Source organism: Cataglyphis hispanica, chromosome 1 (assembly GCF_021464435.1).
Source record: "Cataglyphis hispanica isolate Lineage 1 chromosome 1, ULB_Chis1_1.0, whole genome shotgun sequence".
Classification (NCBI taxonomy): domain Eukaryota; kingdom Metazoa; phylum Arthropoda; class Insecta; order Hymenoptera; family Formicidae; genus Cataglyphis; species Cataglyphis hispanica.
Genome location: NC_065954.1, coordinates 19,017,937 through 19,039,038, shown reverse-complemented (window position 1 = coordinate 19,039,038; position 21,102 = coordinate 19,017,937). Strand labels below are relative to the sequence as shown.

At 33.1% G+C, this 21,102-nt stretch overlaps 5 protein-coding genes across 8 annotated transcripts; 4 read left to right on the top strand and 1 right to left on the bottom strand.

Moving 5' to 3' along the window:
* Window positions 1-115: 115 nt before the first annotated feature.
* On the top strand, window positions 116-4,100 carry LOC126852410 (enoyl-CoA hydratase domain-containing protein 3, mitochondrial). 3 transcript variants are annotated; one of them, XM_050597219.1, is made up of 6 exons: window positions 373-436; window positions 1,854-1,919; window positions 2,160-2,333; window positions 2,406-2,593; window positions 2,747-2,907; window positions 2,988-4,099. In XM_050597219.1, the coding sequence occupies exons 3-6, from the start codon at window positions 2,214-2,216 to the stop codon at window positions 3,215-3,217; spliced, it is 699 nt and encodes a 232-aa protein (XP_050453176.1). In that variant the 5' UTR covers window positions 373-436; window positions 1,854-1,919; window positions 2,160-2,213; the 3' UTR covers window positions 3,218-4,099. The 3 variants fall into 3 exon arrangements, with proteins under 3 accessions (XP_050453183.1, XP_050453176.1, XP_050453167.1); XM_050597210.1 differs by lacking the exon at window positions 373-436 and adding an exon at window positions 1,264-1,461; XM_050597226.1 differs by lacking the exon at window positions 1,854-1,919 and having other exon boundaries at window positions 116-436; window positions 2,988-4,100.
* Window positions 4,101-5,533: 1,433 nt separating this feature from the next.
* On the top strand, window positions 5,534-7,291 carry LOC126852484 (uncharacterized). Its single transcript, XM_050597321.1, has 3 exons — window positions 5,534-5,881; window positions 6,677-6,829; window positions 6,944-7,291. Exons 1-3 carry the CDS (start codon window positions 5,698-5,700, stop codon window positions 7,180-7,182), a joined length of 576 nt encoding a protein of 191 aa, XP_050453278.1. The 5' UTR covers window positions 5,534-5,697; the 3' UTR covers window positions 7,183-7,291.
* A 182-nt stretch (window positions 7,292-7,473) lies between these two features.
* Window positions 7,474-10,476, top strand: LOC126852305 (target of rapamycin complex 2 subunit MAPKAP1). The gene is made up of 7 exons (XM_050596968.1): window positions 7,474-7,733; window positions 8,031-8,171; window positions 8,400-8,674; window positions 8,792-8,961; window positions 9,038-9,331; window positions 9,445-9,686; window positions 9,883-10,476. Exons 1-7 carry the CDS (start codon window positions 7,661-7,663, stop codon window positions 10,074-10,076), a joined length of 1,389 nt encoding a protein of 462 aa, XP_050452925.1. The 5' UTR covers window positions 7,474-7,660; the 3' UTR covers window positions 10,077-10,476.
* An 11-nt stretch (window positions 10,477-10,487) lies between these two features.
* Window positions 10,488-11,325, bottom strand: LOC126852493 (uncharacterized). Its single transcript, XM_050597332.1, has 2 exons — window positions 11,140-11,325; window positions 10,488-10,915 (listed from the first exon to the last, which is right to left on the bottom strand). The coding sequence occupies exons 1-2, from the start codon at window positions 11,249-11,251 to the stop codon at window positions 10,488-10,490; spliced, it is 540 nt and encodes a 179-aa protein (XP_050453289.1). The 5' UTR covers window positions 11,252-11,325.
* Window positions 11,326-11,963: 638 nt separating this feature from the next.
* On the top strand, window positions 11,964-20,281 carry LOC126852172 (dual specificity mitogen-activated protein kinase kinase 7-like). Of its 2 annotated transcripts, XM_050596675.1 has the most exons (8): window positions 11,965-12,586; window positions 13,335-13,825; window positions 14,113-14,292; window positions 14,385-14,519; window positions 14,801-15,048; window positions 16,759-17,532; window positions 17,857-18,156; window positions 18,276-20,281. In XM_050596675.1, the coding sequence occupies exons 1-8, from the start codon at window positions 12,415-12,417 to the stop codon at window positions 18,409-18,411; spliced, it is 2,436 nt and encodes an 811-aa protein (XP_050452632.1). In that variant the 5' UTR covers window positions 11,965-12,414; the 3' UTR covers window positions 18,412-20,281. The 2 variants fall into 2 exon arrangements, with proteins under 2 accessions (XP_050452640.1, XP_050452632.1); XM_050596683.1 differs by lacking the exon at window positions 18,276-20,281 and having other exon boundaries at window positions 11,964-12,586; window positions 16,759-17,507; window positions 17,857-18,002.
* Window positions 20,282-21,102: the final 821 nt, after the last annotated feature.

Genomic DNA, 21,102 nt, shown 5'->3' with positions numbered 1-21,102 from the left:
CGTATAGTGATTATCTACCATGTGTATATATACTTCTCGCGTTCGTTCTTCACGTACACTTTCAAAATCCGTTCTAAAGTCGCTCTCTATTATGAAATAGAGGTCGATAGCTTCTGCGCCAAGGTAGTTTCCTGTAATATTTTTTGTAACTGTGCGCCGGTGACCGCGGTCACGCCGTTTACCCTATAATTAGAATAGACGGGATCCGTGGAAAGAGCGCGCCGGAAACGGACGACGACGATGACGGAAAAAGTCGCGGAGTAAGCGGGACCGAGGATCTCTCGCCGTGTTGTCGTTCACTCGTCGTAAATATACACGCGACGATGCACACTCGGACTTACTTACCCTCAGCTTCAGCCATGTTAGTCGTTAAGGGAAACACTGGTCGTTATGGGAACGCGTACCATGCGTCATCGAACTCTTCTCCAAGTTTGAAGTAGGGATCATATATTTTTTTTCAACCTTTTTGTGGTATTCTCCATTTAAATCTGAAAACATAAAGGAATTGTTATACTCTCTTTTATGTAAAAGTAAAAAATAAAAAAAAACGTATGAAAAAATTTTCAAATTTGCTTTAAACTTTAAAATACAGATTACGTATGTTTAAAAAATTGTACGCTTTTAAAGTTAAGAAAATTAATTCACGATTAATCGAAATAAAAATCTCAAGAAATTACATCTATTATTTTTACTTTTATTTTAAGTTTATCATCATCACACCAAAAAACCCATTATTATTTTTCTGTTTTGCATATTTACAAAATAAATATGTATCACGTGCTAAATGACAAACTTTGACATTTGTCATTCAAAGACGTATGTTTGCGTCGCAACATGTGCACATGATGTAGTCTGAAAGAACGGTAACATAATATATCTATATTTTTTAAGTGCACTATGATGCATTTTAGGAAAAAATTGTAGACATATTTAAGAAGAATTACAATAGATATGATGATAAACATTCTCCCATAATTAGCAAAAATTTTAAAAACATAAAATATTCAAATATATTAAACATATATATAAAACATTAAACATATATATATTAAACATATATATTAATATTTATATTTCAATGAGCTTAAAATCTTTTTTATGACGTTTGTGAAAAAGCATCATTCCTGTCATTTCCGAGATTGTATAGGATTTTACTACTTTTACCATTAAAATTTTATTAATAACATAATCTTAAGAGATTTCTTCGCTTGAAATTTCGCGGGCTTACGACTAAATAATACGTCACTTATCATCATAATGATAATTAACCTTCATCAACGATAACCACTTTACTATACTTTGTGGACTAAGTGACATCAATGTATATTGGCATCAAGTTTCAAATGTCTGATATATGTATTTTAGTTATCTAAATCTTTTAAATGAAATAAGATATAGCATTGTAATAAAATGATAGCCATACGGAGATTTTTGATGAAAAATGGTCCCACTGTTTCTCAGGTAATTTATGTTTTAATTATATATACTTAATTTATGCTCTATAAATATACATAAACAATTACATGTGTAACTGTGTGTTGATTGTATAAATGTAATTATTGTTATATATGACTACATTACTCCGCTTATAAGATTGTATTTCTATTGTGCTCGCAACGAATATTCCATTTGATATCACAAATGCTTCGAAGTGTTTGAAACAATTCGAAGTCTTTGTAACGACAAGTGAAATCCTTCTTAAAAGTTGCGCTTGCCAGAAGACTCAAATCAACTCGAATCAAACAAATGGCGGGAACAATTTAAATGATGCACGAAAGCAAGTTTTGCTAATTTCGTAATGTCATCAATAATCAATAATTTTAATTAATGACTCGATTTGTTAAATGATGCAGGGAATAGGTATTACAAGAACATTATCTACCGAGAGAAAATATGTGGAGACGACGGAAAAAAATGGGGTAAAGATATACTATTTATCTTTAAACATTAATTACAAATGCTATTTCTTTTTATTCTATGGAACTAATTCAAACTAATTCTGAGGAATTCAAATTTTTATTGTAATTCTTACATAAACCTAATTTTTATTAACTAAAAATATTTCAAAAAAGAAGGAAATAATTTAAATTTTAATAATTTTTCTTGATTATATATATTATTTGCCTTTACTAGATATTATTAGCCTCACCTTGTTTCAGATCAGAACCATCCGTTTGAACGACCCTGCCACGCGTAACTCTCTATCGTTAGAAATGCTAAAGATTCTGTTGAAAGAGATCAAAAGAGACGAGAACAACAAGCATCTTCGATCGATTCTATTGATGTCTGACTCTGGAAAAGTGTTTTCCGCTGGACACAATCTGAAGGAATTGGTTCGTAAGAGTGCATTTCCCTAAGACTTCTTTATATTCATTATACAAGAAAATCATTAGCTTGTGTTTTAGGCAGCTACCAACGCTAAATTCCATAAAGACGTATTCGAGACCTGTGCAGAACTGATGAGGGCCATTAGTCAAAGCCCAGTGCCGGTGATTGCGGCGGTGGACGGTCTGGCTGCTGCAGCTGGCTGTCAGTTGGTCGCGGCATGTGACATTGCGGTGTGCACGGAAAGAAGTTCCTTTTCCACTCCAGGGTACTTTGCAAATAGCTAGTCTCATTGCTTATTCCTTGCTGCCATTATCCTGTAAAAATTATTATATTTACTAGTATCATTATATTTACTGGCAATCACTATTTTTTATGTCAATAATCACTATTATTTCATTAATATTATTATTATTTATAGGGCAAATCTCGGAATATTTTGTTCGACTCCAGGTATACCGCTGGTACGCAACATGCCAAGGAAGAGCGCGATGTACATGCTCTTTACGGGACTCCCTATTTCCGGCAGAGAAGCTTATGAGTGCGGTCTCGTTAGCAAAGTCGTGCCGAATGACAAGCTTGGTCGGAATGACATTATAAATTACTGCATGCGTTTACTTAATAAATTTTACATCTGAGTGATTTTATTATTTTGATTTTAGACGAGGAAGTCCGCCGAATTATAGATGCTATCAATGCGAAGAGTCGCTCGGTCATACACCTTGGTAAAACATTCTTATACAAGCAAATGGATCTCGATATATCGACGGCGTATTTTTTGGGCACTGAAAAAATGGTGAACAATCTAAAAATGAAAGATGCGCAAGAAGGAATACGAAGTTTTTTAGAAAAGAGGAAACCGGACTGGTCACACGATTATGAGAAGAATTAATTGCGTCAATGCGCGACTTTATTGTTTCTATATTTTTCTCTCATCAAAAACAGATTATGAACTATTGTATTTAATATAAAATCTCTTTATATATGAAATTTTTTATGATTGATATTAGCTATGTAATTTTTTATGTATAATATAATTTTAATATCAATGTATATTTTTTGAAAGAAATATGTTTCGCGTATGTACATCCTTTTGAATCAATAATTCTTAACTGGTTTATTAATCACATAGAATATAGGCCTAGATATGATAATTAATATAAATACAAACCAAAATTAATTTTTGACAAAAGTAATTGTCAAATTATTCATTAAAAGATTATTTAAAGATTTTTATTTTATGATAATGCTAAAATCTCATTATTTAAAATCTAAATATTTGATTATTGCACAATTTTTTGAAGAAAATGTTGATTTTTGAAAGAATTTGAGATCCTGAACCTGAATCTACAAATAATATTATTAATAATATTTTTAATTATATTTATTGATTATTATTATTGTTTGTATAGTTTTAAAATAACTAACAATGAGTTTCATGAGATCAGATTAAATATTATGTAATATAATTAAAACAAATAAAATCATTGTCACATGCAAGAATTTTGATTTCGCAATTTCAGAAAACAATATATCTCGTGAGATAACTTCACAGGAGAAAAATAAACATACAATGAATCATATAGATGAGCTAGATACACAATACAATTATCAAATGTAGCATATGTACTTACAATGTTGATCGGAAGAGAAATTAACTGAGAATAATATAAAACTTCAATTTAATTTTAATCAAAAATAAATTTGTACTTTTGTCATAGAAAAGAGAAGAAAAAGAGAGATTAATTGAAGAAATATTAGTTCATTTTTTAAAGTTTTATAATTCATCAAAATTGAAGTAATTATATAAACTAATATAATATAATTAATGTATATATTAATGTAATTATATAGTAATTATTAATTATTAGTATATTAAATATAATAAAATTAATGTATATATACAATTATATTGAATTTATGTTATAATGTATCAAAGTGATTATAATTTTATGTCATTGAAATAGAATTTGAAGATCAAGTTCATAGATCTCATGTCAGAAACAATATTAAGTCAGTTACAATATCAGTTTACAATAGCATGTATCATTTAATTTTTCATTTCCAAAATCTAAAATAAATATAATATATCTAATATAATAATATATCTATAATATATCTAATTTGTAATAAATATAATAATTATCTAAATCTGTTTTTGTATGTTTTAAGCAAAGATCACATTACTATTGTTAATAACCAATGATTTGTAAAAAACAAAGTTTTAAAAATATGAGAAAACATGGCATGATATATTTGTTATTATAATTATTTACTCAGTATTTTTCAACATCTATGAAACTTTAGAAAAATTCTTGTCTTCACATAGTATTTTTTTATTTCATAAAATTCTGAAATTTCTTGGAATCTTTCAAAAATTTTTTTTGTCAATTGCGAATTAAATATATATTTATCAAATTGTCTGTCTCCAGTTTTGTATTATATTTAACGATAAGCGATATCATTTAAAGTTATAGCTTAGGTATCACTAACTGACCTATTTATAATTTTTACATCATAATTTATATGAAAGATATTTACGAAAAACATTTACCAAAAGAAAGGAAACGCACGACCAATTATTACATGATTTGTGTAAATAATAGTAAAAATGCAAATATCGTCTCTTATTCTCGGCCATATTTTGATAAATTTGTTTGTTGTGATAACGCATTGCCTCCTTTCGCGAGAAATCTCCGTTGTGGACCTATATGTCAGGCTAATAAAAGCTTAAAAATTGAGATTTTCGTTTTATCTATTAAACGATTCTCAAGCAATCCAATATGTTCATAATAACAAGTATAATTTATATAAATTGGCATTGATATCAAAATATGCAAAAAAATATTTATATTGCGCATTTTTAAAGCATCTTTCTAATATTATTTAGATGCGTTTTTAAATTTTCACATCGCTACAACTGAATCAGATGGATTAGATAGATGAAACTATATGTCTCTCGATACAGAATGCTACGCAGAAGATAGCTCAATGTGTGTTCTTGGATCCAAGATAAGGACGGATAAGTTCGCGGTGGTCGGGCAACGTCAGATCGAGTATCTCGAAGGCCGTCGATATGCCGCTTTTATTATGTCGCGTGGGCAAAATAAAAAAAAAAAATAATCTCTCTCTCTCTCCATCCGTCTTTATCTCATTGTCTTACTCTCTTTTTCCCCGACCGAGCTTATAAAAGAAGTCCGTCGACACGCCGGAGACCAGTATCATTCTGAGTTATTATTTTGGTGCACAAAGTCGAAGGAATATATGCGATACACGTATCACACTCAAATAACGAATACTAAGCGAAAGTTGCTCTCTCGCCGACAAATTAATAAAAACATCGACTATAAATACAAAACTCTCTTTTAGTTGATGAATCTTACCGAGACTATCGTTGCTGGCGGCTGTATGAGGTTTGAGGTTTCCCAGAGCACCAAAACTCGAAAAGCTATAGGGCGAGACAAGAAGACAGGAAGCACGTGGAAGACAAGCCTGCCGAGACAAAGACGATTTACCAAAAGACAGATAACGGAGTTGTTCTTCGAGAATTGCATCGGTCAGTTGTTCACAAAAAAAAAATGTAAACCACATTTGGCGAAGAAAGCATCGTGTTTTGAACACGCGTTTTGAGTGCATCTTTAAGCGATGGTGTCTCTTACAGTTCGTTTCAGTTATATTATCTGCAATTAAAACAAAACAGTTATATATTTGCAAATTTTCTAGAAAGAGAAGAAAAATACAAAGTGCACAAGTGCAATTAAAATAAACATATTTTATGTCAATGTATAATCTTGGTTTGTCAATCTTCAATCTTGAAACATAGAAATACTTTAGCGGTAATAATAAAAAAGGCAAACTTTTGCAATTATCATTGGGAATAAAGATCAACGCTATTAATGATAGCAAAGTGATTAATGCGGAAGAAATGATATGACTTAGTCATAAATAACTATAGGGGATCGTAACACATGCGAATGGATATGTCGCACTGTCGTTATTTTAATTTCTTAGATGAATAATAATTTTGATTCGCATTTCTTCTTCGTAAAACATTTATTAATAATGATTAAATTAATTAGTGAAATAATAGATTTCATAAGAAATTTCAAAGTAAAAAATAACACAACACACACACACACACACACACAACTCGCGCGCGCGTTATATACATATGTATTTAGGTGATATCTGTATTCTGGAAATGTAAAGATTAAGTTCTCTCGCTAATCTCCATGAAATTTTCATTTTATTCCGATAAATACGCATGGAATAAAAATAGACAATTGCCAGAATAACGGGTATCAAATTACGGGATTTTAGTATAACGATATTTCTTTGGTCTATATTGCAGATTGTGAAAAAATGGCTGCTATTCCGCAAAGTGCTTTTGCGGTGCGGAAAATTCGTAATACCGACCGCGCTGTTTCAATGTCCGTGAAAGGGGAAAGAGGAAAGAACGAAGAGAAGAAGGAAAATATCTTCAACTCCCGGCCTCATTTAGAAGGTATAATTCTCGCATAGTTTTCGATTTTTTATAATCGGAAAGAGAAACGCTTATTCCACGCGCTTACCTACTCAATTGATCTTGAAGCGAATTTCACGGAATACTTATCCGCAGGCTGGGAGCTGACGCCGCTCAAGTACAACAGCAAGCTGATGAATAGTATCTGGGGTCTATACAACCGTTACTCTGTTCATAACTTCAAGAAGAACACCGATGCCGAGAAGGGGGCCCGCGGCGGGGTAGCTACGGCGATCTGGGATGCGATTTTGGAGAATCGTCCCTCGGCCGCCAATGCCGTTGCTACCACCATCGCGGATGGCCCCCAAATTATGAGGACCCGAAGTGGTCTCTAAACATGATGCGGCCATTTGAATGTGAAAAATCGCTTAAAGATAATAATTAACAACAAGTGATCATTATGTAATACAATAAAAAAATAAATAAATAATGAGCAAAATATTACCACGTTGTGTTGTGTGTGTGACTGCACTATATTATCATAGTAATAGAGATAAATTAGAATAAAGTTATAAATCTATCTATTTTTATCCAAAATATGTCTCATCGGTGAAATTTCAAATTCTACGAACGTCTTGTACGTACATACATCAAATTCTGTTAAAGATTAACAACACCATCTGTTGGCAATAGCATAAATTTATGACAGTATGTAGTTAGATGTCAGATGTGTAGTGTGAAATCGATCGTTTAATTTGTAAAAAGACCGATCGACGAGTCGCCAAGTGGCGCGTTTTATCTGGATTCTGATTTTTGACTTTTTTTTTCAACACACGGGGTGATATCTAGTCAATAAAAAAGAAGAGAAAAAAAATGGCTCTTTACGATAACCAATACTGGCTCCTGTCGCACATCAGGGACAGCTTTCTCGCTATGGACGACACAGGTATGTTTCTGGTAAACATAAGTTAGAGTATCAATATATTAATCGTGAAACGCACTAACGCACATTGTTTTCTGATTCTGAATTTTTTGATAATAACAATTCTTGATAAAACATCGGTGACGCGTTTATCTCAAATAATAATATATCCTTATATATATCCTTTTTATTAAATAGTCTATAAATTGATTTAAAATAAAAATTAAACGTACAATTTCCTGATGTTATTATAACATAGTACTAATATAATACATTAATAATAATTAAATAAATGAGATGAATATTACTTTTGGTTGGAAGGTATGTGCGAAATAGTAATGCTTGGAGAAGATATTCCTAAGCAGTTAAAGGCAAATGGAACATTGCAGTGTTATCCTGGTATGGAGGATAGCGATGATGAAGATCTAGATGCCATGGCAGAATCATATGACGTACAAATGGGTATACATATATCCATTTTTTAATTATTTTATATAAAGGCACTTAAACAACATGAAATTGAAATTAGAATTCAAGAATTAATTTAGTTCAAAATTATTCATCTACAATTTTAACAGCATTATATTTTACTTTTAGCATTTGTCTATATATAATATAAAATAAATGTTGAAGAAATTATTTCTATTGAATTTTTTTTAATAATTTATTCTTTTGCTTGCAATGTTTTAGACATGGAATTCAGTCATAGACAGAGATCCAATACTGCACAGAGACTGGAAAAGATGGACATAGAAAGGAAAAAGGCTGCAAAAGTTAAACATGTCAAATGGGAGCACAATCTTAACGCTATCACACCTACAGACCAATCAGAATTGTTCCAAAGAAAGGATTTTCGTAAAAAAGCATCTGTAAAAAAGGGACAATCTCTCTTGTCGGAACAACTTGAGAAGTGTCCAAATTTACCACAAAATCCTTTCAAAGATTATGTCAAATTTGATGGCAACGTATGTTCCAATACATTTTTTCAATTTTCTGTTTTAATATACAAACTCATTTCCAAACTATCTTTAACAAAAATTTTTGTTACAAAAATAAAAATACGATTAGAAATTTTTTTACAGGCACAGATAGGCATTCCTGTAAGAAAGTATAGAATATTCATGTGTATGCTGCCAAAAGAGGAGAGGATGTATCCGCTTCAGGTGGTAGTGACGGTGACAGCACGAGTATTGGACTTTATTGGGCTGATTTGCTACAAATATGCAAGTGAACACCCCGATCATAATTTGAAGTCTGTAACAAGCTACCTTACATCGCCGGCACTCGCATGCCTTATTCACGAAGTTTCGGCCGGCCGTTACTTTCAGGGAGGACATCTCGCGTTATGGACTGTACATCACTGAGGACGATGGCGAGGTTGACTGGGCCTTTCCCTGTTTGGACCCACGAGAAACTATCTCCAAATTCGAATTCACTACATTGGGTCTGATCGAGATGAAGCCAAGCGACCGAGCGCGACACAACACACTTAGTTGCATCGAGAGGAAAGACGAGGAAGACCTGGAACATAAAGACAAGGAGCAGGAGGAGGTCGCAAATGATCTGGCTAAGATGGAGGGTCACACCACTGCAATGGAGGCACCATTATATCAATCATACAGGTAGTTTTCTAATAATTGAGCAGCATATCAAAATTTTGTACAAATGAGTAAATAATTACTTCAGACAATATGTTTAAATGTCAAAAATATAAATATTTTATTGCTACATCTAGGGTACATATAATTAACAAGATGCGAGCAAAGACTGAGATTCATCTTGGGATATCGGGTGAGAAGATAGAGATAGATCCGGTTATAACGGGTAAAGGTGCTGCTAGGTTTTGGAATAGACAGCGGGCAGTCAGCTATCATATAGACAACATTGCTTGGTGTGAAGTAACCGAGACTAAGGGATCGAAAACTATGTTTACATTGGTTTACACTCCGCAATCCAGTGCTCCAGATAACTTTCTAAGTTTGTATTCAGTTACTTTTCTCTTAATTAGCTATACATATTTCTTGAGAATTGTGGAAAATCTACTTTTATCCGAAAAAGAATTTAATAATATGTAATTTTTTAATGAATTAATTTTTGACACATTGAATATTCTGATAGTATAATAAAAGATTAGTATTTCATAATATTCTAATACTACTCAATACTATTACAGGTCAAAGTCATTCGCTTCATCAATCTGCATCGTTTAAGAATCACGATTTTGAAGCAGATTCGGTAACAGCTGAAGAAATTGTACGCAAAATTAATAATATTCTAGAATTGCATAGCAGTCAATCTAGAAAGGAGTATCTCGCGCAAAAGGAAAGAAAAGCAGCGAGAAGAAAGAGTTTTCATCTATACAGATGACAGCTCTACTGGTTACTCTATGCAATCTTAGATTATCTGAAACATTGAATATTAATGTACAACAAAGATGACGTGATCGTACGAGTCGCTCTAAAACCGGAAATACGATCAAATTAAGTATCCAGAATTTCGTTGACGTACCAAAAATGGCAGAAAGTAGACAGTCACAAACATAAAATTTAATATTGTATATTATTGGTAAATTATTTTGTATTTATTATATTTATACTCAATCAATATGTAATGAACGTATCATAATTGCAATCATTCTATCATGAATAAGTATTGTATAATTAATCGTCTGTAACGTCATATTTAATTGTTATTTATATTTTTACTACGAACCTTCCTTATTACCTGCAAATTTGTAGACTTGTAAGAATAAACAATACTTAAAGTACATCTGTTTCATTATTCCGATAGCTTTATAACATTTTTGGTGACTATGGATATATTATTTTCCATTTTTTCCATAAATTTTTTATTTAACTTTTGTATATGCTGACTAAGTGTAGATATTTTTAGTGCTGCATCCAAAGTTTTCCGACTATTTTGGCAGATATGTTCATAATCGGGACATGTCAAAAGAAAAACTCTGTCAGATTCTGTTAATACATTTATATCAAAAACTTGTCCTTGTTCTGCCACACTTGTTTTCTGTTTAGTCAGATTTTTTCGTTGAATCTTGCGATTCTTGTATTCTTTCTGCCAGTCTTTACGCTCCTGTTTAAGTTTCTCTATATATTCCTTCAGATTAAATGTCTCATCATTCTGAACAATACATTCTTTGTTGACTTTATTCGGTGAAAACCTGTTCTTATTAGATGTGCCTTCATTGCCTAAGAAGAAAGATTATATTCTTGAATTGTTAGGAATCAACAAAGTCCTTTATATATAGTAGAACATTTTAAGAAATAAATTATTTATAATAAAAGATAGTGATTACATTTATTGAAACAATATTGGTAATTTAAAAATAAATATATTCCTTTATCTCTCAACTTTCATAATTTAAAGGAGAAAACTTTTCAATATTATACGTTATTTTGCAAAGTGGACTAACCTTTAGTTTGATCGCACGTTGCAATGCGCGTCTGGAAAATCGACGATCTCCGTTTGTAGACGGCTTTCTCTTTACGTTCCTCATCGAAATGCGATACGTCAACCGTAGCCATTGTCGAGCAAAACTTGGCGCGAGCAAAATATTATTTCTCGTTGTACAAAATGGCGGCATAAATTTCAAATAATTTCAAACGAATTTCCGCATAGAGCAATGCAATGTGCTTGACCAATCGGAGAGTTGATTTCACATAAATCACATGTATTTTTAGATAGTTACATCCATCAAACAACGACGAGTTTGCCGAACATACTGATTGGCTATCGAATAGAGAATTTTTAAAGTTTCCTATATCAGCCAATCAGTTTGCTCGACAAAGCTTGGTGAAATATTCTCTGACAAGCAATTTCTATCACAATAGATCTGTTTTTTTAAATTTTAATAAATCTATAAAAATTGACGCATTCTATACGAAAAGAAAAATATATATTATTAACGATGCATAAAAATATATATATCACATAAAAATAAAATTATATTGGTTTCGCAAATAAAAGAAGTGTTAATTTTATTGTCATATACGGAATAGCAAAATCATTAAAAGTCAATTAACTTCCATCTTTTCAGCAAAATTATCGTCAATAATTTTTAATTATTTATAAGCCGTAGTTAAAATGAAAGGCTCTTTGCGATTTCAGTTTCAAAAGTAGTAATATAATATTAGTCTTTATTTATTTTCTCCACATTGAAAGAAGAAAGATAAACTCTGATCCGCGCAGAGTGCAGAGTGCAGAATGAAGCCAGTTATAAAGAACAGACCTAAGATCTAATGTTTCGAAAGTATAAAAATATTGCAATAAAAATTGTAAAATTCGACGTTGAGTCGCGTTCATTAAACCTCGTGATTCATAAAGTTCTCCGTGTGCTAACATATTAAATATAATGGTTGAAATAAATTGTAAGATAAACACAAAACGTAATATAGATTGTTGAACGAGTGTAATAATGAAACCTAACCTAATCTAACCTCTCTAATCAGCGGCGTGTAGCGCGGGCTCGCTCACGAGGTTGGCAGACCTGCGAACGCGTGCGGACCGGCGGCGCAGTGCTCGCTGCCAAAAAGGGGCAGAGCGGCGAAGTAGAGTGATGCGAAAATTGTCAAATATCAGGTGCACGACGACGGTGCGGCGAGTCCGGTGAGCCTGGTGTTGGTGTGGCGTGCGACACAACACAACACGTAGCCGCGTCAAGAGGGCCGCGCGCGCTCGCGCGGACGCGATGTCGAGCATTTTGGAGAAGAAGATCATGAGCCTGGAGGAACGGCTGCGAGCGGAGAACGAATCGCGGGACAGGGACAGACAGGGCGGCGAGATCGGAGGCCCGAACGCGGGTCTGCTGCATCCGTCGACGGGTTCCGTGTCCAGTCCCGCGCTTCGCAGGCCTCGACAACGTAAGCATGTAGTCCTAAGCTAAGTAAGAATCCTGGCGAATCTCTCGATGCTGGATTTTTCTTCCGCTGATCGATATCCCTCGATGACGCGTCGCGGTTATACGATCGCACGATTACTTATACAGGTTATGTTGATCGTTCGATGTCCATTGTTGATCTTATGAATTTCTACGTTCTGACAACTCCGGATACGTTTTTCATACCTAATAGTTGACAAAATAATATTTCTTGTACGCGGTCGCTCGTCGGTTAGTTTTATCTCATTTGTTTATCTGTATTGCGAGCATGAATTTTATTAACTGTTTCATTTGCTCGTTTTTGTTAAATCAGAGCTAAAGCTTAAACATTTTTATTGTTATATAATATATTGAAATGTAGTTGATAAGTAATATAACAAAAAAAAATTCTGATATCAAATAAAAATGTTGAAAAATTGTTGGTGAACAATACTATAAGATAAATATTACATCAACTCTTTAAAAGATTAATATAGTTTTATATTAAGAAATTATATATTAAGATACAAATTTGTTATTATTAAATTTATAAGTATGAGTTTAAACTTGAAATTAAAATTATTGAAATATCCTTTAATCCATGAAATCCAAGACCATTTCTGGATGTCAAAATAAATGTAGACTTTTTTTATTTATTTACATATGTATATAAATTATAACTATAAAGATTAGAGTAAACTTAATAGTACTTATAGTACATTAAAATAATACATATATACATTTTTCAATAGTCGGAGATATGGGTACCCCGACACGACCTAGAAGACAGTTGGATTTACCAGTATCGCAGATAATACCACCAAAGAAGCATGATAGTGAATTTGAATCAAAGATGAAAGAGATCATGAAAATGAATGGTATCCTAAACATTAACGGCCAAAGATATCAAACAGAGATGAAAGATTTGGAGCATTTAGGTGAACTTGGTAATGGTACCTGTGGACATGTTGTCAAAATGAGGCATAAACCTAGTGGTGTGGAGATTGCTGTGAAACAGATGCGACGTTCTGGAAATACAGAGGAGAACAAAAGGATAATCATGGATCTTGATGTTGTACTCAAATCACACGACTGTCCATACATTGTACAGTGCCTAGGCTGTTTCATCACCGAATCTGATGTATGGATTTGTATGGAGTTGATGGCAACATGTCTGGATAAGTTATTGAAGCGCAGCAGGCAGGTGATTCCTGAGGATTTCTTAGGCAAAGTCACAGTAGCAGTAAGTTTCTTTCATTTTTAAGACATTTTATCTTTAGTTTCAAAGCTATTATTTGTAAAAATTTTCATACAGTTTTCGGACAATTTTCAAGAAGATAGAAAAAAATCTATATCCAGTAAAATAATTTTTACAATTATTTTCAAAATTTTATCAATTTAATTAATTTAATTTTCATAATTTAATTATTTTAAATATTTTTCTCTACTTCGATTTTTTATCTTAAAATTTCTTGGATAATTTTTGCTTTGGAATTATAAAGAAGATTTTATGCCATTTTTCTTCTTCAGACAGTAAAAGCGTTGTCGTACCTGAAAGAAAAACACGGTGTTATTCATAGAGATGTGAAACCTAGTAATATATTACTGGATGAATTGGGAAGAGTGAAACTTTGCGATTTCGGAATATCCGGCAGATTAGTTGATAGCAAAGCAAAGACGAGAAGCGCAGGATGTGCAGCATACATGGCTGTGAGTATATATAAATTACAATGTTGAAAATTAAAATTTTTTGTATAATGTATAAATGAATAATTGTACATTTTTCTACTGTTTTTATATAGCCTGAGAGAATAGACCCACCCGATCCAACTAAACCAGATTATGATATAAGAGCAGATGTGTGGAGTCTAGGCATTACTCTGGTGGAACTAGCTACAGGAGTATTTCCTTATCGAGACTGCAAGACTGATTTTGAGGTAAACTTTTCTCTTTGTTCTTTTCATTTGCATTTAGGAAAGAACTAATAATTTTATAATTTTTATGAAAATTATAAAATGATTAGTTCTTTCTTATAAAATATTGCTAAATATGTGCAGTATATTTTATACAATCATATATATATAATTGTTTCATAAATATCACAAAATTTGTTTTTAATTTGATATCGTGAAACGTTATTTGTAATATGACCATCTTTTCAAGAAACTACATTTTGCAAATTTTTTTTTATTACTATATTATTCTCTACTCACTGCAGGTACTGAGCAGAGTAGTACAAGACGATCCTCCGTCTCTTCCAACAGATGCGCCCTTTTCCAACGAGTTCAGAAGCTTTGTCAGTTGCTGCCTTACAAAAAACTATAAGCATCGGCCCAAATATCATAAGCTTATGGAACATCCGTTTATCCGCAAGTATGACGTTCCACAGGATGTTGAGACAAATTCCGCTCTAACGAATTCCGGCTTCCAATGGTTCGGCAAAGTCATGCGGCAGCTAGACCCGAGGTGCGAACTAAGATAAATTGATTACCATTTGCTTTTCTAGAAGACGTGATATTTAGGAATTTAATACTATATACATAATAAGTTGGACAGGTTGATAATATATTTGTTGATAACACTAGTCTGACAATGAAATCATGAATTTTAAACATGGCATGAGATTCCTAATTAATATAAAGGTACTGATCTCTCTGGTTTGGTTATCTCTTTTTTATCTTTTGAAAATAACCAGATATAACCGATTTTACGAACAATTTATAAAAGTCTTACATATATTTAACACATTTTTATAATAATATAATTAGATATTATTGGTATCAAAACTATTTCAAAATTGAATAAAACGTTTTACGAATTAATTTGTTGTTGGACATTAATGAAAAGGAATTGTAGCATTTTCGCCTTTTAGATAAGAAGTTCTCTCGTTAATTGCATACCAATTTTTGCAATCTATCGCAACTGATCGATTGTGAATTTGTCAATGAATTTAAGGAAAATGTGATATATTTATAAAACACATTTACACACATCCATTATATATTATACATTACAGTATATAAATTTATCTTTGCTACTATTTTACCAAAAATTGACATTTATAGTTTATTTTTTCAAATTAAAAGTTTGCGTGCGTGTTGAATTGTGTTGCAGCGTTGAGCTTGAGGGAGGCAGTGCAGCGTAGCGTACTCTTCCTCTCTTGTTCCTTCTTCCCTTTCCACTTCCGCTCCTTTCTGGACAAATTGGTTAAGATTCCCGAAAGAGATTTCAAAAAACAGAAAAAAAGAAAAAAAAAACAAAGAAAAAAAAAGAAAAAAGATAAAACAGACCACTCCACTACTATTATTATTGCTACTACTACTACTATTACTACTCAGAGTATCCAAATATGCCCAATTTTCATTTCAAGTTGTTTGGTTTGTGCACGCGCCTGTTACACACCCCATCCTTCAACCCTCACTCACGGTAAGCATTGTTTTTTTATTTATTTCAATATATTTTCGTTTCTTTTTTCTCTTATTGCATTTAGAGTAGTGACTATCAGATTTTTTTCGCAATGCACGCATATTTTTTGCCCATATACACGCCACTTTTGTTTTCTTTTTTGCAATTTACGTATTGTTTTTCTCTTCCCATAGCGAATTTCTGTCGCAAATTGGAGCGAGATTAATATAGCTATTACTAAAAAAAATTTTTAATTACACATATGTATGTATATAAATAAAAAATTTTAATCATCACTTTTTCACTTTTTTTTTTTAAATTTTGTCAGTAAAATGTTTATAAATTGTTATTGTACTCTAATACAAAATTATTTTTGTCACATATGATTCGTTCCCAATTTACGGCAATGTGAGAAATAGATGCTCTGTGATATCACAGCATGAATTTCTGAAAGTTTTTAGCGCGATTTAGAGATCTGATATTTATGTAATCTGATGCCAAAGAATATCTCGTGACGGAGAACTTTCTCATTTCTGTTATTGCATGCATATTTAATGATTAATGCTTTGCTCTAACTTTATTAACTCCTCTAAATCTAAGCTAAAGTTTTTTACAGAAATCATTCATCACAATATGGCAATTACTGGGTGATACTGACATACATACATACATATACATACTGAAAGAATTAGAGAGAGAGAGAAAGAAATCACACTTTTGCGCCGAAAGAAATTAATTGTATTGTCGAAGTTCATCCAGATCGCGATCCAGTTTCAGATTGCCGGGAGGACAACAGCAACAGCGAGTTTCGGGTCACGTATCTTTGAAACAAACAGCCCATCTTCGGGCGCAATCCGAGGTGCCAGCTTTCCTGAGAAGCAACATCAATAGCGGCTTCAGAGAATCGCCGAATTCCGGCTTTCTGCCGTTTCACCAACGCTCCAATAGTGAGAACGGCACTAATTACGTGTCCTACAGTCCGTATGCTCTTCGCCGAAAGGAGATCGCCCGGCCATTCTCGCCGCCAATTTCTAAGGATGCCGCGATGGATCAGCCGGAGCCGAATTTACCGCCGCGGTCCTTTTCGCCTTACCGACAACACGAACAAAGCACGATCATCAGGCATGATTATTCTTCAAATCGCTGCGCAACAACGAATGGCCAAAATAAACAGGAGATGACGACGACGAGACCGTTCTCTCCTTATAGGACGCAAGACACCAACCTGGACAACAATGATCGACCTTATTCTCCGTATCGCATTGGTCGCTATGATGAACACGATAGTGGCAACAAGACAGATCGATGGCAAGGAGGCGTTTCGAGATCACTGAGCCCCTTCGCTAGGGATTACTCGCCTTGGCGGCGGGAGAATGTTGATCCGCCTGTCATTCAGCCGCCGCCACCTGTTACATGTGACAGCAGTGGCCGTTATTCGCCATTTTTCCAACGATTCGCACAACTGCCGTCACAGCAACCTGCAGCCCCGCAGACCTACCCGCAGACGCAGGACATCTACGGTAGTCCCATGATTAGCCGCAAGAGGTAATTGAAAGAACTCGAACCGATTAATCTGCATTTGTATCTTCTAATTTGTATTTTTTATTATTTTTTAATGCACAAGTTCGTCTTTCAATCAATTTCCTCTAATTTAACTTAGTGTCTATACATTATAACTTCATTATAGAATTAGTTAGAGAATTATTATATACATACATATTCCATATATATTTACCATTTATATATATTTATGTATGTATAATTATTTAATGAAAAATATCACGTGTGTTTCTTTTTTCTACAATTAATCGTTCACAAAAGATTTTATGCTAGAACATAGTAATATATTGTGGCTTACTTTGAATACAGATTTCCTTCGGAGCCACCACCGCAGGGATCTCATGGCTCCACTAGTCCACAATTGTTGATCTCCCGTTTCGCGCATCAGCTGAAGCAGGAGTCGCCGCCATCATCGCTGGCGATGCCATCGCAGCAGAGTGTCGGTTCCAAGGAATCCGCGAAAAAACGTTTTGCGTCTTACGTGCGTCTCAGACTCGGTAGCGAACGCGCTCCTTCGCCGGAGCCACCACCGAGACTAAGTCGCGGCGAGTCTCCGCTCGCTCTTAGGAGGAATTTAATTGATCAGGTGTCTCCTTCTTGTCCGCGAAGGTACGCCTTTTAATCATTATTTACTTGCTAGAAAGATAACGTCTTACAATTAATTATATATCAATCATTTTTAATGATATGACAAAAATAAGTATGATGAATAATGTGGCTTTTTTAAGGTATGTCTCGCCCTCTCCGCCTCAGCCACCGCCTAGGAGATTATCGGAGAGCAATTCGGTGCCTGGCAGTCCGCAGCACGTGCGAGCTCGTTTGCGCTACACGCCCGAGCCTCAGAGAAGACCTCCACCGCCATAACCCACCGTTACAATCATTAAGCCTTATTATTATTATTATTTCTTGTTGGTGCCATACGCGGTTACGGACACCCGGACAGCAATCACGTGCACTACGTAGTTAGATTACTCGAGGTTGCGCGCACAGAGCGAGTCATAGAACGTGTATCTCCCCTAAAAAAACATGTTCTCGAATGCTGTAAACAAAAAAAAAAAAAAAAACATGGAGAAACATGTTTTTAATACTTGAGCCGCCACGGATTCTGTTGTACGCGAGTCGTACATTATTGTATGAAAAAACGTTGATTTAGCGTGCGAAACGGCTGGAATTAAAAAGGTATTTGATCTTAATTTATTCTTAAACATTTTTCGATTTGCAAATGCTTTAAACCGCGAAAATTGCCTTAAGACATTTGACGACTTACTAGCTAGCTAGTGAATATTTCAGGTTTCTAATTGAAAAATATTTTCTGAATTTCTTATTGATGTTAGTATATAGAAAAGGATAAAACGTGTTTTTCCGAGTTTAAAACGCTTCACACGCTAAACTCGTAAACACAAACTTTTACACGATTAAATAGTCTTTAGCTAAGCTTCGGTTAACTAATTCTGACGAAGAGTTAGAATGAATTATTTCTTACAAAAGATACGGTGAAAAGAAACAAAAAAAAAGTTGTGTAAATTCTCAAGAAGATTCTAAGTATAAGATTTGTGGTGTTATTGGCATAAATTGTCAACGATTTTTTTCACTTTGACTATTCTTCGCGATCTATATAAATAGGAAGAAACTAATTAATTTAACTAGGATTAATAATAACTGAGTGACGCTCTGAGACCCGTGTGCGCCCGTTTTGCAAAAGCGAGGGAGTCGTTCTCATCACGATCTTAACGGACAATCCTCGCGACATTTGCACGGTTTTCCCTCGCTGTCACAAAACGTGAATCTAACTTTCATCAATAATCCTCTTGATCAATAATCCTCTTGTATATTTATCAATGGTACGCAACAGGAAAAATACGATGCTCAACTTTTTATATCGCTTGGATATTAAAGAAGTACACAGTGTTAGAGAAATGAAGGAGAAATGTGGCATTAACCGTGATAAGCCGCAACATTTTTTCTAAAAAAATAAAAAAATGCATCAATACACCCATATACAGAGGGACTATAATGAGGTCGTGTCGTACATGAAAACGCGTAAACCGTTCCTATCGTTCTTCGTTTACGCTTGTTTCAGTCAATCTTGAGAATCTTGTCATACGAAGGAGAAAAAGAGAAAGAAAAAACGCATAACGAAAATCGCTCTCTTCTCTCGGATGGCCTTGCGGTATATATATCTGTGAATTGCAATCTTTCTCTCTTTTTCCCTCTCTCTCTCTCTTTATCTTTCTGAGCGACTCTCTTTTCCACGTTTTATTATTAATGCTAATTATTATGAGAGACTATTGTATTATTTATATAAAGTAATATTAAATGTAATAGCGCAAGTCATTCACGGTACATAGTCCAGTGTCGAGATCGAGAGCGCAAATGGAACCGAGAGAGATATTATCATTCGCATTTGATTTTTCTTTATAACGAGAAAAAAAAAAAAAGAAAACGAAAGCACAATAATGTCGCAGCAGCACGTCTCGTAGAGTCCTACTACGAAGCACGAATGTATATTAATTATTTAATCGTGAAGGCGTGCAAGGTGTCATATACATATATACAAATACACATACACACATACATACACACACATACATGGTTAGAATGTTGTAATTATTATTTTTAATTAACATTTATAATGCTTAATTATGTTCAAGTCTACACTCGTAATCACCTTTGTCACTTATGTGACAAAAGGATCTGTTGCAATGTAAATAAACTTATATTTATATGAATCATATTATTTTTTTCATACATTTTTTTTCCTATCTATTCCGATATTTCTCATATAAACGCTACACAATTTTTTTATTATTTTCTCCATGTTTTTTGGCTACTTTTTTATTATTTTCAATCAAAGATATTGTGTATGTATGAATATATATATGTGTGTGTGTGTGTGTGTGTGTGTGCGTGCGTGCGTGCGTGCGTGTGTGTGTGTGTGTGTATACATATATATGTACAAATGTGTATTCATTTATTGTGATAGTGAAGAGCATAATGCAAATCTTTTTCGTGAAGCTTATAATTATTGCAATATCATATAAAAATGCAAATTTTGGCACATTTTAATAAATTTTTTTATATTTAGAAAATATCAAAAAGAAAGCATATGTTTTTTTACTGAAATTTATTGAAATTTATAAAGCAATCATCATTGCTATGGTATGATTATAGGTTATTACATAATAAAATGCAATAGATAAGAAATTACTCTGTAACATAATTCGTTTCTTATCAAAGAATTTTAAATAAAACATTTTTATGAGATTTTAATAGAGAATTTAATAATGCACATAATTTATTATAATTAAAAATTTGTATCCTAATCAATTTTTTTTGTATCTAAAAAAAATATCACGTTGAAAAAAAAATAAATGGTTCTTCTAAATTTAATTCAATAAAGTACACACATTACTTAATTTATCACTGCCATGTTGTTCATGATTATAAGCAACATAGATAAGGTGAAATAGATAAAATTTTACCATGCATACTTCAAAATTTATCAAAGAATTAAATTATTTCCTAAAAAAGAAAATTAAGATTAAGCGCAAAAAA

Coding starts and splice junctions, on each gene's coding strand:
- LOC126852484 (XM_050597321.1), top strand. CDS start 5,698: ATGAATCTTACCGAGACTATCGTTGCTGGCGGCTGTATGAGGTTTGAG. Junction 5,882..6,676: donor GTTCTTCGAGAATTGCATCG/GTCAGTTGTTCA, acceptor TCTATATTGCAG/ATTGTGAAAAAATGGCTGCT. Junction 6,830..6,943: donor CTCCCGGCCTCATTTAGAAG/GTATAATTCTCG, acceptor ACTTATCCGCAG/GCTGGGAGCTGACGCCGCTC.
- LOC126852493 (XM_050597332.1), bottom strand. CDS start 11,251: ATGGCTACGGTTGACGTATCGCATTTCGATGAGGAACGTAAAGAGAAA. Junction 10,916..11,139: donor AACGTGCGATCAAACTAAAG/GTTAGTCCACTT, acceptor CTTTCTTCTTAG/GCAATGAAGGCACATCTAAT.
- LOC126852305 (XM_050596968.1), top strand. CDS start 7,661: ATGGCTCTTTACGATAACCAATACTGGCTCCTGTCGCACATCAGGGAC. Junction 8,962..9,037: donor CACCCCGATCATAATTTGAA/GTCTGTAACAAG, acceptor CGTTACTTTCAG/GGAGGACATCTCGCGTTATG. Junction 9,687..9,882: donor TGCTCCAGATAACTTTCTAA/GTTTGTATTCAG, acceptor ATACTATTACAG/GTCAAAGTCATTCGCTTCAT.
- LOC126852172 (XM_050596675.1), top strand. CDS start 12,415: ATGTCGAGCATTTTGGAGAAGAAGATCATGAGCCTGGAGGAACGGCTG. Junction 14,520..14,800: donor ACTGCAAGACTGATTTTGAG/GTAAACTTTTCT, acceptor TACTCACTGCAG/GTACTGAGCAGAGTAGTACA. Junction 18,157..18,275: donor TCTCCTTCTTGTCCGCGAAG/GTACGCCTTTTA, acceptor GGCTTTTTTAAG/GTATGTCTCGCCCTCTCCGC.
- LOC126852410 (XM_050597210.1), top strand. CDS start 1,411: ATGATAGCCATACGGAGATTTTTGATGAAAAATGGTCCCACTGTTTCT. Junction 2,334..2,405: donor GACACAATCTGAAGGAATTG/GTTCGTAAGAGT, acceptor CTTGTGTTTTAG/GCAGCTACCAACGCTAAATT. Junction 2,594..2,746: donor AGTTCCTTTTCCACTCCAGG/GTACTTTGCAAA, acceptor TATTATTTATAG/GGCAAATCTCGGAATATTTT.